The 14,953-nt window shown below is 45.1% G+C and overlaps 1 protein-coding gene across 4 annotated transcripts in view; it reads right to left on the reverse strand.

Annotated features, from left to right (window-relative positions):
* Nucleotides 1-1,755: 1,755 nt before the first annotated feature.
* Nucleotides 1,756-14,953, reverse strand: part of LOC110491304 (myosin phosphatase Rho-interacting protein) — an 89,491-nt gene continuing 76,293 nt past the window's right edge. For all 4 annotated transcript variants that reach the window (XM_036946078.2, XM_036946077.2, XM_090201633.1 and 1 more), the window contains 8 exons: nucleotides 12,030-12,177; nucleotides 11,605-11,722; nucleotides 5,036-5,195; nucleotides 4,834-4,947; nucleotides 4,620-4,706; nucleotides 4,326-4,491; nucleotides 3,713-3,798; nucleotides 1,756-2,828 (listed from right to left, as the gene is read on the reverse strand). In XM_036946078.2, the coding sequence (XP_036801973.2) occupies nucleotides 2,760-2,828; nucleotides 3,713-3,798; nucleotides 4,326-4,491; nucleotides 4,620-4,706; nucleotides 4,834-4,947; nucleotides 5,036-5,195; nucleotides 11,605-11,722; nucleotides 12,030-12,177 (948 nt within the window). In that variant the 3' untranslated portion in view covers nucleotides 1,756-2,759. The remainder of the gene's footprint in view (nucleotides 2,829-3,712; nucleotides 3,799-4,325; nucleotides 4,492-4,619; nucleotides 4,707-4,833; nucleotides 4,948-5,035; nucleotides 5,196-11,604; nucleotides 11,723-12,029; nucleotides 12,178-14,953) is intronic.

Here is a 14,953-nt window from a genome sequence, read left to right on the forward strand (position 1 = left end):
GGGATCTTTCATTTCAGCTCATGAAACATGGGACCAACACTTTACATTAATTTTTGTATTTTTTATTTAACGAGACAAGTCAGTTAAGAACAAATTCTTATTTCCAATAAGGGCCTACCAAAACGCAAAAGGCCTCGTGCCTTGTATTTTAAATAAATACCAATATATATATACAAATATAAATATCACACAAAACACACATCACAACAAGAGAGACAACACTACATAAAGAGAGACCTAAGACAACATAGCAAGGCAGCAACGCATAACAAAGCATGGTAGCAACACAACATGACAACAACATGGTAGCAACACAACATGGTAGCAGCACAAAACATGGTACAAACATAATTGGGCACAGACAACAGCACAAAGGGCAAGAAGGTAGAGACAACAATACATCACACAAAGCAGCCATATCTGTCACTAAGAGTGTCCATGATTGAGTCTTTGAATGAAGAGATTGAGATAAAAACTGTCCAGTTTGAGTGTTTGTTGCAGCTCGTTCCAGTCGCTAGCTGCAGCGAACTGAAATGAGGAGCGACCCAGGGATGTGTGTGCTTTAGGGACCTTTAACAGAATGTGACTGGCAGAACGGGTGTTGTTTGTGAAGAATGACGGCTGCAGTATATATCTCAGATAGGGAGGAGTGAGGCCTAAGGGTTTTATAAATAAGCATCAACCGGTGGGTCTTGCGAAAGAGATGACCAGTTTACGGAGGAGTATAGATCGCAGGGTATTAAAACGACCCTTTGAGGTTTTCATTCAGCTTTGACTTACTGTATCTTCAGATCCTCTTTGTTGCGTTCACATTTCTAAACCGTGTACCCTTTTAGACAAGCCCAAGAGACAACCAATTATAAGCCATTATCAAACATCTGCTAACAAGATGTCACATATGACAACACAGAAAAACATTTGATAAGCAATGTTCACCTCACCAACAATGGCCACCATATTTCAAAGACCTACTTGGCAACATGTCAAAAGAGTTTAGTGGAATAGGTAAGTATACCAATATGAACATACTGTATATTTGCATAAAAACACATACTTATTAGCTAGCATGACAAAAACAGAGGCTACATACAGTAGCTACATTTCAATGGGGCCAGCAAACAGCTGGGCTAAACCCAAATCTCCATGACAACGTCTCTATGACAACAGCAAACTGTTTTGTTAAGCAATCTTTCTGATGTTGTAAAAAGTTATATAGAAGGTCTAACAACAGGATGACGATGGATGATTACAATTCAGGGATTGTCAAAAACAGTAGCTAGGGAACAACCAACTACTTCCTGTTTTGTCTTCCGGCTGTATTTTGACAACTTATTTACTACCAACAATCAATTAGTACAAAACTCTACCTGATTACTGGAAACTAGTGTTTTCCTACTGAACACTGCCAAACTCTACTTGTACATCTTGAGTAGTGCAAAATATTTGGAAAAATGTCTAATTTCCATTCATTTTGAAACGGTGGAGATTGTGTAGCTCTGTTGGAAAGAAATCCAATTGAATTCCTTTTAATTTTAAAGGAGGTAAAATGTGAAGTATGTGCGAGGGCTGTGTAGACTTTCAATAGGCCCTGTAGGTGTTCTCTCTGGGCCATTGATCAATTAAATAGCAGACAGAAAATGAAACCTACTTGACTGGGGCCCTTGAGAGAAAAGTGTTGCGGTGTATAATTCCGTTTAAAATCGTTTTGGAGAAAGATTAACCCAGTTTAGTAGATTAAAACACTCAAACTGAACACAGGGTGCAAAAATATTTATTGCTAATAAACCGGTTGTCAGTTGGTATACATTGGCTGTATATTTACAACAGTAGAGTACAGAGGGATTGGTATGCGAGACAAAATAAAAAAAACCCACACATAAATAAATAAATACAAAGGGACTGCCACTGAACAAGACTACAGACATAACCGACTCCAACAAATCATCCTCCCATACAGCTGTGCCAATACGATTACACAGAGAAGAATGTAAATGTATTTATATCAGAAATCAGATAATCCCAGTCGTTCTGTACGCGTTCAAGCAGTCGCCTTCCAGGGGTCATTTTAAAATGGCCCTGTTTCAGAAAACATTCTATGATGTTAATAATTATCATATAACAAGTCAACACATCAGGCAAGGAAGGAGCAACATCCAAAGTAACAGATAGTTTACTTGTACAATGATGCAGGCAAACATTTGATTTCCATAGCTTTGTTAAAGGGGATAGAGACAGCATGTGAACACTGACCTCACCTAGCATAACACGCAAGCCTGAAGGCAAGATTGCTCCTACGGTTTTGCTCATGTACGTCATTATTCCATCATCATCATCATCATCATCATTATGCAGTTGTGTTTAGCCTTTTACAACATCATAATTATTCCTTCGGCTATTAACACAGACTAAGGAGTCCAAACAGTAGCTTTACAGGCCAGCTTTGTTAGTGTAGGCACGATCGATGCCTCATTAAAAACCGTACGGAGTATTTACCGTAACACGCGGCGATGAAAAACAAAACAACTTAATGTCACAGTGACTAAAGTGCATGGAATGAGTCTAGACATTAAATTCAAATCCTCATTACCATGTTTTTATATATATATATATATATATATATATATATATATATATATATACACACACACGACATGTGTGTGTGTGTGGTGACCAGTGTGTTTCTAAATAAGTAATTACAGAGGTAAAATATAGTGGCTTTTTTAAACATGCTGCAAGGTGGCTGGAGCGGTGCGACTCAGTCAGAACTCCTTAGTGTCTTTGTCAAACAGGTGGAGTCGCTGCTCGGCAGTGAGCCCTTCCTTAAGACTCTGGGGGGGAGAGAGACTGTTAATGACCGTGGTCAGGTTTAACTGAGACTTTCAGGTAGACAGGACTGAATCATTGACGAGGAAGCAACAGAGAGGTGCACTCATTTCTGTCACTGGTAAAACTGATATTTCTCTCTAGCCCCACTGGTACCAAAAACAAAAAGGTGATCCCATTCCCGATCCAATTCGAACCCACAATCAAAAATGTGATTTGGACTGTTAATGTGCGAGATACAGAGGAGGGAAAGCACAAGAGTCCAGAGGGTCTAGTAATGCAGAGGGATTTTCTCTCATCCGTACCAGAAACGTGGGGAATAATAATGTAAGTATTTTATACACACCCAGAAGGATGTTGGAGACCATTAGAATGAGCAGAAAGGGGATATAGTGATTATTTCTGGGCAACACACTGCTGAAGGGTGAACATATAAACAAAATGATGGTACACCAATATGATGCACTGCTATTGGTGGTTGTCTGGTTTGGTATGTGACCATAAGGAGAAAAGTAGACCTATAGGTTCTCAGGCAGCCCTAGCTGGCCCTGGGCACCAGACACAGATTGAGAAGGGGTTTGCAGGGGGGGGCCGTCTCATCACATGTTGGTACACTTCTCTCTTATAGAAGCATTTTAACCCACAATCAAATAGCACAAAGGGATTTGTTTAGAGTAATATGACAAAAGTGTTGTATGTTGGGGAATTCAAACCTCAAAAGTTGCAGTGTAATGCTGTCGTTAACCTGAAGGTGGCAGTGTGTCACAGCTCAATGGCACTTGGTTCCAAACTGAACAGTTCTCACACACACACAACCTTCAGCTGTGGGAGACTTCTCGATTGGGAAAAACACATTAAGATGTCTTACTCAGGTGTTAATAAGCTATACCTTTGACCTCATGGTGCGCTCAATGCGTTTGGCGGCAGCAGCCGCCATCTTGAGAATGTCAGGGTTGCTTTTGGACTTCATGATATCTGAGGAGAGATAAGACAACTACTTCAATGACATGTCCTGGGGGGAAAAGTGGCTAGTTCAGCTTATGTATAGTATACTATAGACACTACTGTAAAAAATCTACTTGTCTGGCTGGTTGTTGTAAGGAGGTCAGTGGGTTGCAGGTCAGAGACAGTCTGGACTATGAGACATCTTATGTAAATAGACAGACCAAATTCAAATGTTGGAGGCATTGCCACACACTGGTTATGAGTGAAACAAAGGGCTCAGGTCATAAGTTGTGCACTAAGTAGGGACTAGGGTTCCATTTGGAACACTAAGTAGGGACTAGGGTTCCATTTGGAACACTAGGTAGGGACTAGGGTTCCATTTGGAACACTGGGTAGGGACTAGGGTTCCATTTGGAACACTAGGTAGGGACTAGGGTTCCATTTGGAACACTAGGTAGGGTCTAGGGTTCCATTTGGAACACTAGGTAGGGACTAGGGTTCCATTTGGAACACACTAATGGAGTAGCAGAAGGCTAGAAAGTGTTCTGTATTCCTACCGTATCCTCCTGCCCTCTCCACCTCCTCCAGTGACGGTTCCCCCAGTGCCTCGTGGGCCAGCTGCAGCTGTTCTCTGAGCCTCCCCAGGTCTCGCTCTGCTTTGGCCTTCACGATGCTCAGCTCTGTGTAGATGTCCTTGTACTTGTCCGTCGCATACTTCTTATCCTGGAGGGACAAATGATACATTGTTTAAGGTGGCAGGGTGAGAAATACAATCTCGGCATAAAATGAGAAAATAGCATAAAATACAATGAAAAATGATAAAAAGCAGTTTTAGGTAACTTGGGTCTTACTCTTTGGGCGGCCTGGAGTTCATCCCTCAGAGAGTTGATTTCCTGTTTCAGATACTGGACCTCCGACTCCTTCACCCTCAACATCACCTGGCAAAGATCAAAACGCTAAGATTTAAGGGCTAAACTTCAGCTGTGTATAAAAGCAAAGTCCCCTTTCAACAAACAGGAAGACTTCAAATCGTCCAATCTTATGTTCACCTCGAGCGGAGCTTACCTCTAGTTCGTACAGTTCCTTCCCATGTGTGATGTTGCAGGTGTTTCCACCCCCGTCTTCAGTGGCCATAGAGCGCATCTTAGTGATCTCTGCAGCTAGACAGTTGTTCAGCTCCTACAGACACAAGGCACATTACATATCATGGTAAGTGTGAGGACTATTACCTGGGTGTTTGTTAGTGCCTGGGTGTGTGTGTGTGCACCTGGTTGTGTGCGTTGAGCTCCTGGTTCTCCCTCTGACACTGTCTGAGGGCCTGTCTCTCAGCCTCCAGGGCCTGGGCCAGGTGGGCGTTCTCCAGACACTTCTGAGAGTACTGCTCTGACAACACCTCGATCTCCCTCTGGAACGAACACAGCTCCTCTCTGCAACACAGACGGGGGAGGGAGAGGGAGAAAGAGAGAGAACGAGAGGGAAAGGCAAAGAGCGAGAGGGAAAGAGATAAGGGGAAAGAGAGTGAGAGACAGAGGGAAAGAGAGGGGAACGTGAGAGGGAAAGAGGGAAAAAGAGAGAGAGGGAGAAAGAGAACACAGGAAAATACTCAGTAAATCAGGCAATACAAGGCAACACACTCAGCCAATCAACACCATACATTTACCCACTCAGTACCACACTCAGCCAATCAACACCATACATTTACCACTCAGTACCACACTCAGCCAATCAACACCATACATTTACCCACTCAGTACCACACTCAGCCAATCAACACCATACATTTACCCACTCAGCCAATCAACACCATACATTTACCACTCAGTAACACACTCAGCCAATCAACACCATACATTTACCACTCAGTACCACACTCAGCCAATCAACACCATACATTTACCCACTCAGTACCACACTCAGCCAATCAACACCATACATTTACCACTCAGTAACACACTCAGCCAATCAACACCATACATTTACCCACTCAGTACCACACTCAGCCAATCAACACCATACATTTACCACTCAGTAACACTCAGCCAATCAACACCATACATTTACCACTCAGTACCACACTCAGCCAATCAACACCATACATTTACCCACTCAGTAACACACTCAGCCAATCAACACCATACATTTACCACTCAGCCAATCAACACCATACATTTACCACTCAGCCAATCAACACCATACATTTACCCACTCAGGAAACTCAACCAGAAAGACCACGCTGAACACTTTTCCATCATAATAGCTGACCAAAGGAAAGAGTAGCACAGATCTGAGAAAACTCAGTACCACACTCAGCCAATCAACACCATACATTTACCCACTCAGCCAATCAACACCATACATTTACCACTCAGTAACACACTCAGCCAATCAACACCATACATTTACCACTCAGTACCACACTCAGCCAATCAACACCATACATTTACCCACTCAGTACCACACTCAGCCAATCAACACCATACATTTACCACTCAGTAACACACTCAGCCAATCAACACCATACATTTACCCACTCAGTACCACACTCAGCCAATCAACACCATACATTTACCACTCAGTAACACTCAGCCAATCAACACCATACATTTACCACTCAGTACCACACTCAGCCAATCAACACCATACATTTACCCACTCAGTAACACACTCAGCCAATCAACACCATACATTTACCACTCAGCCAATCAACACCATACATTTACCACTCAGCCAATCAACACCATACATTTACCCACTCAGGAAACTCAACCAGAAAGACCACGCTGAACACTTTTCCATCATAATAGCTGACCAAAGGAAAGAGTAGCACAGATCTGAGAAAACTCCTTCATTTTGTAGGGTGAGTAGGAAAAAACATTGTAAAGAACCAGACTCAGTACAGCCACTCCTTCCTTCATATTTTAGTTCTGGCCTGACACTGGAGCTTCAGTGTATTCAGAGGTTAGACAGACTGGGCCAGACTGCTGCTAATCAGTTCCTTAATAAACCCCAGACAGACGGCTGGAACCGTCTGGAATTCCAGGTTTGGCAAGGACACCAGCCGCCACCTTTAGTTCCAGGTTGCCCTGGTTACAGCTGGCAAGGCACAGCCAGTCACAGTGACATACTGGCTTTGCCCAGACCTTCGTTCCCATGGCACTGGGTTGGATTTGAACTTCAATATAAAAACAAAATTAAGTTATAAAAGGTGCAGTCACAACCACAGTTTCCAGCAGGTGTAAAAGGTGCAGTCACAACCACAGTTTCCAGCAGGTGTAAAAGGTGCAGTCACAACCACAGTTTCCAGCAGGTGTAAAAGGTGCAGTCACATCCACAGTTTCCAGCAGGTGTAAAAGGTGCAGTCACATCCACAGTTTCCAGCAGGTGTAAAAGGTGCAGTCACATCCACAGTTTCCAGCAGGTGTAAAAGGTGCAGTCACAACCACAGTTTCCAGCAGGTGTAAAAGGTGCAGTCACATCCACAGTTTCCAGCAGGTGTAAAAGGTGCAGTCACAACCACAGTTTCCAGCAGGTGTAAAAGGTGCAGTCACAACCACAGTTTCCAGCAGGTGTAAAAGGTGCAGTCACATCCACAGTTTCCAGCAGGTGTAAAAGGTGCAGTCACATCCACAGTTTCCAGCAGGTGTAAAAGGTGCAGTCACAACCACAGTTTCCATCAGGTGTAAAAGGTGCAGTCACATCCACAGTTTCCAGCAGGTGTAAAAGGTGCAGTCACAACCACAGTTTCCAGCAGGTGTAAAAGGTGCAGTCACAACCACAGTTTCCATCAGGTGTAAAAGGTGCAGTCACATCCACAGTTTCCATCAGGTGTAAAAGGTGCAGTCACAACCACAGTTTCCAGCAGGTGTAAAAGGTGCAGTCACAACCACAGTTTCCAGCAGGTGTAAAAGGTGCAGTCACAACCACAGTTTCCAGCAGGTGTAAAAGGTGCAGTCACATCCACAGTTTCCAGCAGGTGTAAAAGGTGCAGTCACATCCACAGTTTCCAGCAGGTGTAAAAGGTGCAGTCACAACCACAGTTTCCAGCAGGTGTAAAAGGTGCAGTCACAACCACAGTTTCCAGCAGGTGTAAAAGGTGCAGTCACATCCACAGTTTCCAGCAGGTGTAAAAGGTGCAGTCACATCCACAGTTTCCAGCAGGTGTAAAAGGTGCAGTCACATCCACAGTTTCCAGCAGGTGTAAAAGGTGCAGTCACAACCACAGTTTCCAGCAGGTGTAAAAGGTGCAGTCACATTCACAGTTTCCAGCAGGTGTAAAAGGTGCAGTCACAACCACAGTTTCCAGCAGGTGTAAAAGGTGCAGTCACAACCACAGTTTCCAGCAGGTGTAAAAGGTGCAGTCACAACCACAGTTTCCAGCAGGTGTAAAAGGTGCAGTCACAACCACAGTTTCCAGCAGGTGTAAAAGGTGCAGTCACAACCACAGTTTCCAGCAGGTGTAAAAGGTGCAGTCACAACCACAGTTTCCAGCAGGTGTAAAAGGTGCAGTCACAACCACAGTTTCCAGCAGGTGTAAAAGGTGCAGTCACATTCACAGTTTCCAGCAGGTGTAAAAGGTGCAGTCACAACCACAGTTCCCTCAACATTACAGAACATTAATTAAAACAAGTAATAGAAGAGGCAGCATAGTAATAATGGACTGGATTTACGAATGTAAAGTGGTTGTGTCTTGGTCGCACAGTAGAATCAATAGTACATGATAGAACAGCAGCGTTGAGTGAGTGTGTGTGTTAGTGTAAGGCAGCGTTTTCCAAACCCTGTCCTCGGGACCCCAAGGGTTGCACGTTATAGACCCCAAGGGGGTGCACGTTATAGACCCAAAGGGGGTGCACGTTATAGACCCAAAGGGGGTGCACGTTATAGACCCAAAGGGGGTGCACGTTATAGACCCAAAGGGTGCACGTTATAGACCCCAAGGGGTGCACGTTATAGACCCCAAGGGGTGCACGTTATAGACCCAAAGGGTGCACGTTATAGACCCCAAGGGGTGCACGTTATAGACCCAAAGGGGGTGCACATTATAGACCCAAAGGGTGCACGTTATAGACCCCAAGGGTGCACGTTATAGACCCCAAGGGGTGCACGTTATAGACCCCAAGGGGTGCACGTTATAGACCCAAAGGGGGTGCACGTTATAGACCCAAAGGGGGTGCACGTTATAGACCCAAAGGGGGTGCACGTTATAGACCCAAAGGGGGTGCACGTTATAGACCCCAAGGGGTGCACGTTATAGACCCCAAGGGGTGCACGTTATAGACCCCAAGGGGTGCACGTTATAGACCCCAAGGGGTGCACGTTATAGACCCCAAGGGGTGCACGTTATAGACCCCAAGGGGTGCACGTTATAGACCCCAAGGGGTGCACGTTATAGACCCCAAGGGGTGCATGTTATAGACCCCAAGGGGTGCACGTTATAGACCCCAAGGGGTGCACGTTATAGACCCCAAGGGATGCACGTTATAGACCCCAAAGGGTGCACGTTATAGACCCCAAGGGGTGCAGGTTATAGACCCCAAGGGGTGCACGTTATGGACCAAGGGGTGCATGTTATAGACCCCAAAGGGTGAACGTTATAGACCCCAAGGGGTGCACGTTATAGACCCCAAGGGGTGCATGTTATAGACCCCAAAGGGTGCACGTTATAGACCCCAAGGGGTGCACGTTATAGACCCCAAGGGGTGCAGGTTATAGACCCCAAGGGGTGCACGTTATAGACCCCAAAGGGTGCAGGTTATAGACCTCAAAGGGGTGCAGGTTATAGACCCCAAGTGGTGCAGGTTATGGACCAAGGGGTGCAGGTTATAGACCCCAAGGGGTGCAGGTTATAGACCCAAAGGGGTGCACGTTATAGACCCAAGGGGTGCACTACACAGCTGATTCAAATAAATCACAGCTGATTCAACTCATCATCAAGTTTTGATGTTTGAATCAGCTGTGTATTGTTAGGGCAAATACCAAAACGTTCACCCCTTGGGAAACGCAGGTGTAAGGGTTGAATGTGTGGAGAGTCCATGCAAATAATTTCTACATTGCAAAGTCTGAGGTGCAATAGGCTCTAAGGTTTAGGTCTGTGCAGGGAGACATAGCTGTTCAGCAGTCTGATGGCCTGGTGGTAGAAGCTGTCTCGGAGCCTGTTGGTCCGAGACCCGATGCTCCGATACCGTTTCCCAGATGGTAACAGAGTAAACAGTCTATGGCTCAGGTGACTGCAGCCCATGACGATCTTCCAGGCCTTCCTCAAACACCGCCTGTTGTAGATATAATAGGAGAGCAGAGAGCGTATTGGGCAGTCCATAACACCCTTTGTAGAGCCTTCCGGTTGAGGGCGGTGCAGTTGCTGTACCAGGCGGTGATGCAGCTGGTCTTGGATGTTCTCGATAGTGCAGAGGTAGAACTTCTTGAGGATCTGAGGACCCATGCTGAATTTCTTCAGTCGCCTGATGATGATGTTGGAGTCGTACATGGCTATGCAGATGTACAGGAGGGGACTGAGCACACACCCCTGGGGGACCCCGTGTTGAGGGTCAGTGTGGCAGACTTGTGTTGCCTACCCTCACCAACTGGGGTACAGTTGCAGAGGGTGGTGTTCATACCCAGGGCCTTGAGCTTAGTGTCAAGCATGGAGGGGCCTATGGTCTTGAAAGCTGAGCTGTAGGCGATGAACATCTTTCTTACATAGGTGTTGCTCTTGTCCAGGTGGGATAGGGCAGTGTGTAGGGTGATTCCGTCATCTGTGGATATGTTGGGTCATTTGCAAATTTTAGTGGGCCCAGGGTGTCAGGTAAGGTGGAGCTGATTTGGATCTTGGGACCAACATCTCAAAGCACTTCATGACGACAGAAGTGAGTTCTAAAGGGTGACAGTCATTTAGGCAGGTTACCTTTGTTTGCCTGGGTACAGGGACAATGCTAGACATCTTGAAGCATGTGGGGATCACAGACTGGGACAGGGAGAGGTTGAATATGTCCGTGAAAACTCCAGCCAGCTGGTCTGCACATACTTTAAGGACGTAGCCGGGGATACTGTCTGGACCGGCTCCTTTGCGAGCATTCACACGCTTGAAGGTCTTACTGACGTCAGCCGCAGAGATCTAGAGCTCACATTCTTCTACAGCAGCGGGGGCCCTCATGGGAGGATCGGTGCTGGGGGTATACAGCCGTGATTATAACCACTGGGCATTATCTTGGGAGATAGTGGGGTTGGCATTTAATCGGGAGGTATTACAACAGCGGGAGAACAGAAAGTTGCGAGGAATTGTAAGTTACCACAGTCACACCATGAGTTGTTGGTAATGAAGCAAATGCCTTCTCCTTTACTTCTCCCAGAAAGATTCCTCTGACTACGCGATAATGGAAAACCCAGCAGGCTGGATAGCCGGATCCAGCATGGAGCCCGTGAGCCACGTTTCAGTGAGGCAAATTATGTGTCTCTCAGGTCCAGTTGGTAGGAAATCCTCACTCTGAGCTTGTAACTTATTGTCTAGAGACTGTACATTTGCTAGTACAATACTAGGAAGCATTAGGTAATTTGCCATTCTCTTTAGTCTGACTAGAACACTAGCTCTCTTTTTGGTAGGGCTCCTGGAATGAATTAAACTAGTTTGGGAGAACTGAACAAAGGGTCGAATCTGTCAAATTTGTGGCGAGTAATCGCCGATTTGATGACCAGGAGTGCTCGTCGGTCATAGGAGATAATACTAGAAACATTTTGGGCAAATAAAAAAAAAATAACACTAAAATAAACAAAAAGACGGCAAAGTTGGCTAGGAGCTAGCAACACGGCGAACATGTCAGTTGGTGCCATCTTGTCATAACTTACTCGTGTTGCCGGCATATCTCCTCTATGTCTGCGTTCTCCGTGTTGCTGTTGGACTTGCGGGCCTTGTCCAGCTCCTTCTCCAGCTCCGACCGGTGGGCGTTCTTCATCGCCTCGATTGCTGGGGAAACCAAAACAAAGAACGTTGTTATTTAGGAGAGATCATCAAGCATACCCGGACCACATTAGGTAATCATGTTGTTTTAGAAAGAAAATCCACTGTTTTATAAAGCAGAACCCAAAGACCATGATAACTCACAATGGTGGATTTGTGTACACAAGTGAACAAAATACTTAATGTTAGCCTGATGGTACTGATAGCATGGGACACTAGGCCTATATGATTACCAAGGTGCTACTGCTGATAGGGTTAGCGTTAGCCGCTGCTGATAGGGTTAGCGTTAGCCGCTATCGCAATTACTACTGACCGGCTATGGTAGCGGCAGTCTCCTCGGCTAGCAGCCTCTCCTTTTCCTCGTGTAGGTTCTCCAGTGCTCTCTGGTTTTTCCTCTGCAGTTCTTCAATCACCCTCTGGTGGGACTCCTCCATGGCAGCAAAGCCCCTCTCACAGGTGGCCTATCAATGGAGGGGAATGGGTGAAAAGTGAATCTACACGAAACCATAAGCTAGGGCCAGGAGTTTCCTGCCTGACCATGTGACTTGATTAGGAAAACCTCTGGCCCCTAGTTATAGGGTCTTTTTCGTGGTCAAACTCGATGTAGTTAAAGCCCAAAAAACTCCTGACCCAAAACCACCGTTGACCATCTATCTATTCACTGATCACTGACGACAAACACCAAGCTAGCTACTTCAGCTATTAACAACATAAGCCTCTGGTACAGAATACACAATACGTTGAAGAAATGCGTAGGCAGCTAGAACACAATGTGATTGAGAAGGCCGTGTTCTGTGTAGCCTAATTATCCCTGCAACAGTGCAGGTATTCAACCTCTGCCAAGATTTTAAGCCAAGTGAAATCCGGGCCGTCTCGCTCATAAAACACCCATTACAAATTGAGTTCGTGTCATAGCGTGTCATATTGTTCAGCCGTCTATAGTGTGAAAGACGTCCAGTCCACTCTGTTTCTATTGGGGATGTCTTGATGGAATGTGGGAGGTTAAGATGAGACCGAGTAGAACACTGGATAATAGGCTGATTCTGTGGGGACAGACAGTGGAGTCTGGTGTCTCCCCATCGTACTGTCTCTGGGCCAGCCTGTCTGTGTCAAATGAGGCACGATTGGCAGCTTCGCACCAACACCTTTTAGCAGTATAGCGCAAGAAGGCTGGGGAGGGGAGGGGAGGAGGGGGTCTGATCAACACGGTTTTAGAGTTACTCACAATGCTATTATAATTACAGTGCATGTTTCCACAAGAGGGGATTTGAATGGTCTTCCGACCAGCTCGACCCAAAAGTTACTTCCGTCCTCTATTCAGTGCTGCTAATCTGAGTACTGTCCTATGCTCCCTCTCTCGTTTCCTAAAACGTATTTTCACAGGGATAAGTAGTATTTTCACAGGGATAAGTAGTATTTTCACAGGGATAAGTAGTATTTTTCACAGGGATAAGTCCCCAGCGCTCAGGAAACTGGCCCAGGAGGGAACAACCTTTGAGACTGAGCCAACCCCCACGCCCACCGGCTGGGTATTTAGGGGCACTTCCTACTGTGACATCACAGCAAGCAACACCTGCCCTTTGTTTAGTGTGTGTGTGTCTTAAGTGCGTTCGTGGGGGCCATTTCCTGTTTAGGGGAGTGGCTGGTGTATAGTATACAACTACATGTCAATAAAGTATGGCTGACTGGAGGGACTGTGTTCCAGGGATGAAACCTGTCCTCGAGGACCAGGAAGGGAACTGCTAAAACGTTATTACTGATTTTACAATGTTATTACTGTTAAGAGGACCGCAAAAAAATGCTACCACCCGTCCGTCTCCGTACACAACAACAATACAAAGATTACAGCACCAGCAGCAACAACAAAAGACCTGGTGTAGCGCAGGTCAACTCATGTCAGCTGTGTTCCCACACTGTGTCCCCAAGCTGTGTTCTAAACCTGAGTAGAAGAACCCATGTCATCTGCTTAGAAACAGTCACTATTCAGGCCTAATAAAAACACGCAGAAAACAACAACAGCTCTTAAAACTATTCCTGTAAAGCTGGAGCCTGATTATAAATGACCTGTGTAATTCTTATGAACGTCTACAATGTAATGTAGAGACCATGACAATGGATACAAGTTTTTTTTTTTTTTTTTTACTTTAATTCTATGTAGTCTAAAAAAATAATAATAAGACAGGATCTATGATGTATAAAAACATCTGGGTAATATGTTCACATACAGTACCAAAGATTCTAGGTATATGATCATGGTGGAATGTGGTTAATATACTTTTATTTTTTTTTATAGCTGCGATTAGATCTTGTTTTGCATTTCTTCCTTTAAAAGAATGACGTTTCCAAGGAAGTAAATATCAATCAAATATATTTACAAAGCCCTTCTTACGTCAGCTGACGCCACAAAGTGCTGTACAGAAACCCAGCCTTAAACCCCAAACAGCAAGCAATGCAGGTGTAGAAGCACCTGCATTGCAAACATGTCTACGCTTCAAGCATTCTGCAATGTTTTGATAGCCTGTCAATTTATTATAAGTTCCATCAGCATGTCAGAAGGGGGCAAAGGTTAATTATTGTCAGTTAAAGCAAAAACACATCAAAAAGACAAAAGAGGTAAGCCCCATGCACCTTCAAACGCAGGTCATTTAAACTTCCTCCTCGAGTCCACTCAATTATCTAAATTATGTATCTGTTGAGGACAACCATAGGTAGACAGCTTTAAAAAGGGCTTCAACCGTTTGTAATTGACACTTCTAACACATACGACGCCTACTGAAGCAAGGAATCTGTAATGAAGCACATCAAATTGTCTCTTACGAAGAATTCCTTTCATCAACAACTATACCTGCTGGGATGCTCGTTTCACATTGGATGTGTAAATATGCTGATAGACACTAAATAACATGACCTGAATTCTTTGTCAGCCTGACTTTCATGGGACTGTAAGAGAGGTTCTGGTTGGTCTCCCTAAGCAGATGGGTTGCCTCCCACATAAACAATGTTCCAGTTGGGATTTCGGAGTAGAAGTTCTGGTTAACTAACCTTTTTCCTGTCAAACAAAACGGGTTCCTCAGCGCACACGTAGCGTCAACAACCACATGCACTAACAGTGGATTAGTCACCATGCAACACCGGAGGATACTGATATACAAAGGAAAGCAAGCAGAGTGAGGATAGCAGGGCTACAGAGGAAAGGGGGAGGGGGGGGTAAGGGAGGTAAGGAGTGGGTCGGGAGGG

Source organism: Oncorhynchus mykiss, chromosome 16, assembly GCF_057628025.1.
Source record: "Oncorhynchus mykiss isolate SJ-2025 chromosome 16, ASM5762802v1, whole genome shotgun sequence".
In the NCBI taxonomy this organism is placed as follows: Eukaryota; Metazoa; Chordata; class Actinopteri; order Salmoniformes; family Salmonidae; genus Oncorhynchus; species Oncorhynchus mykiss.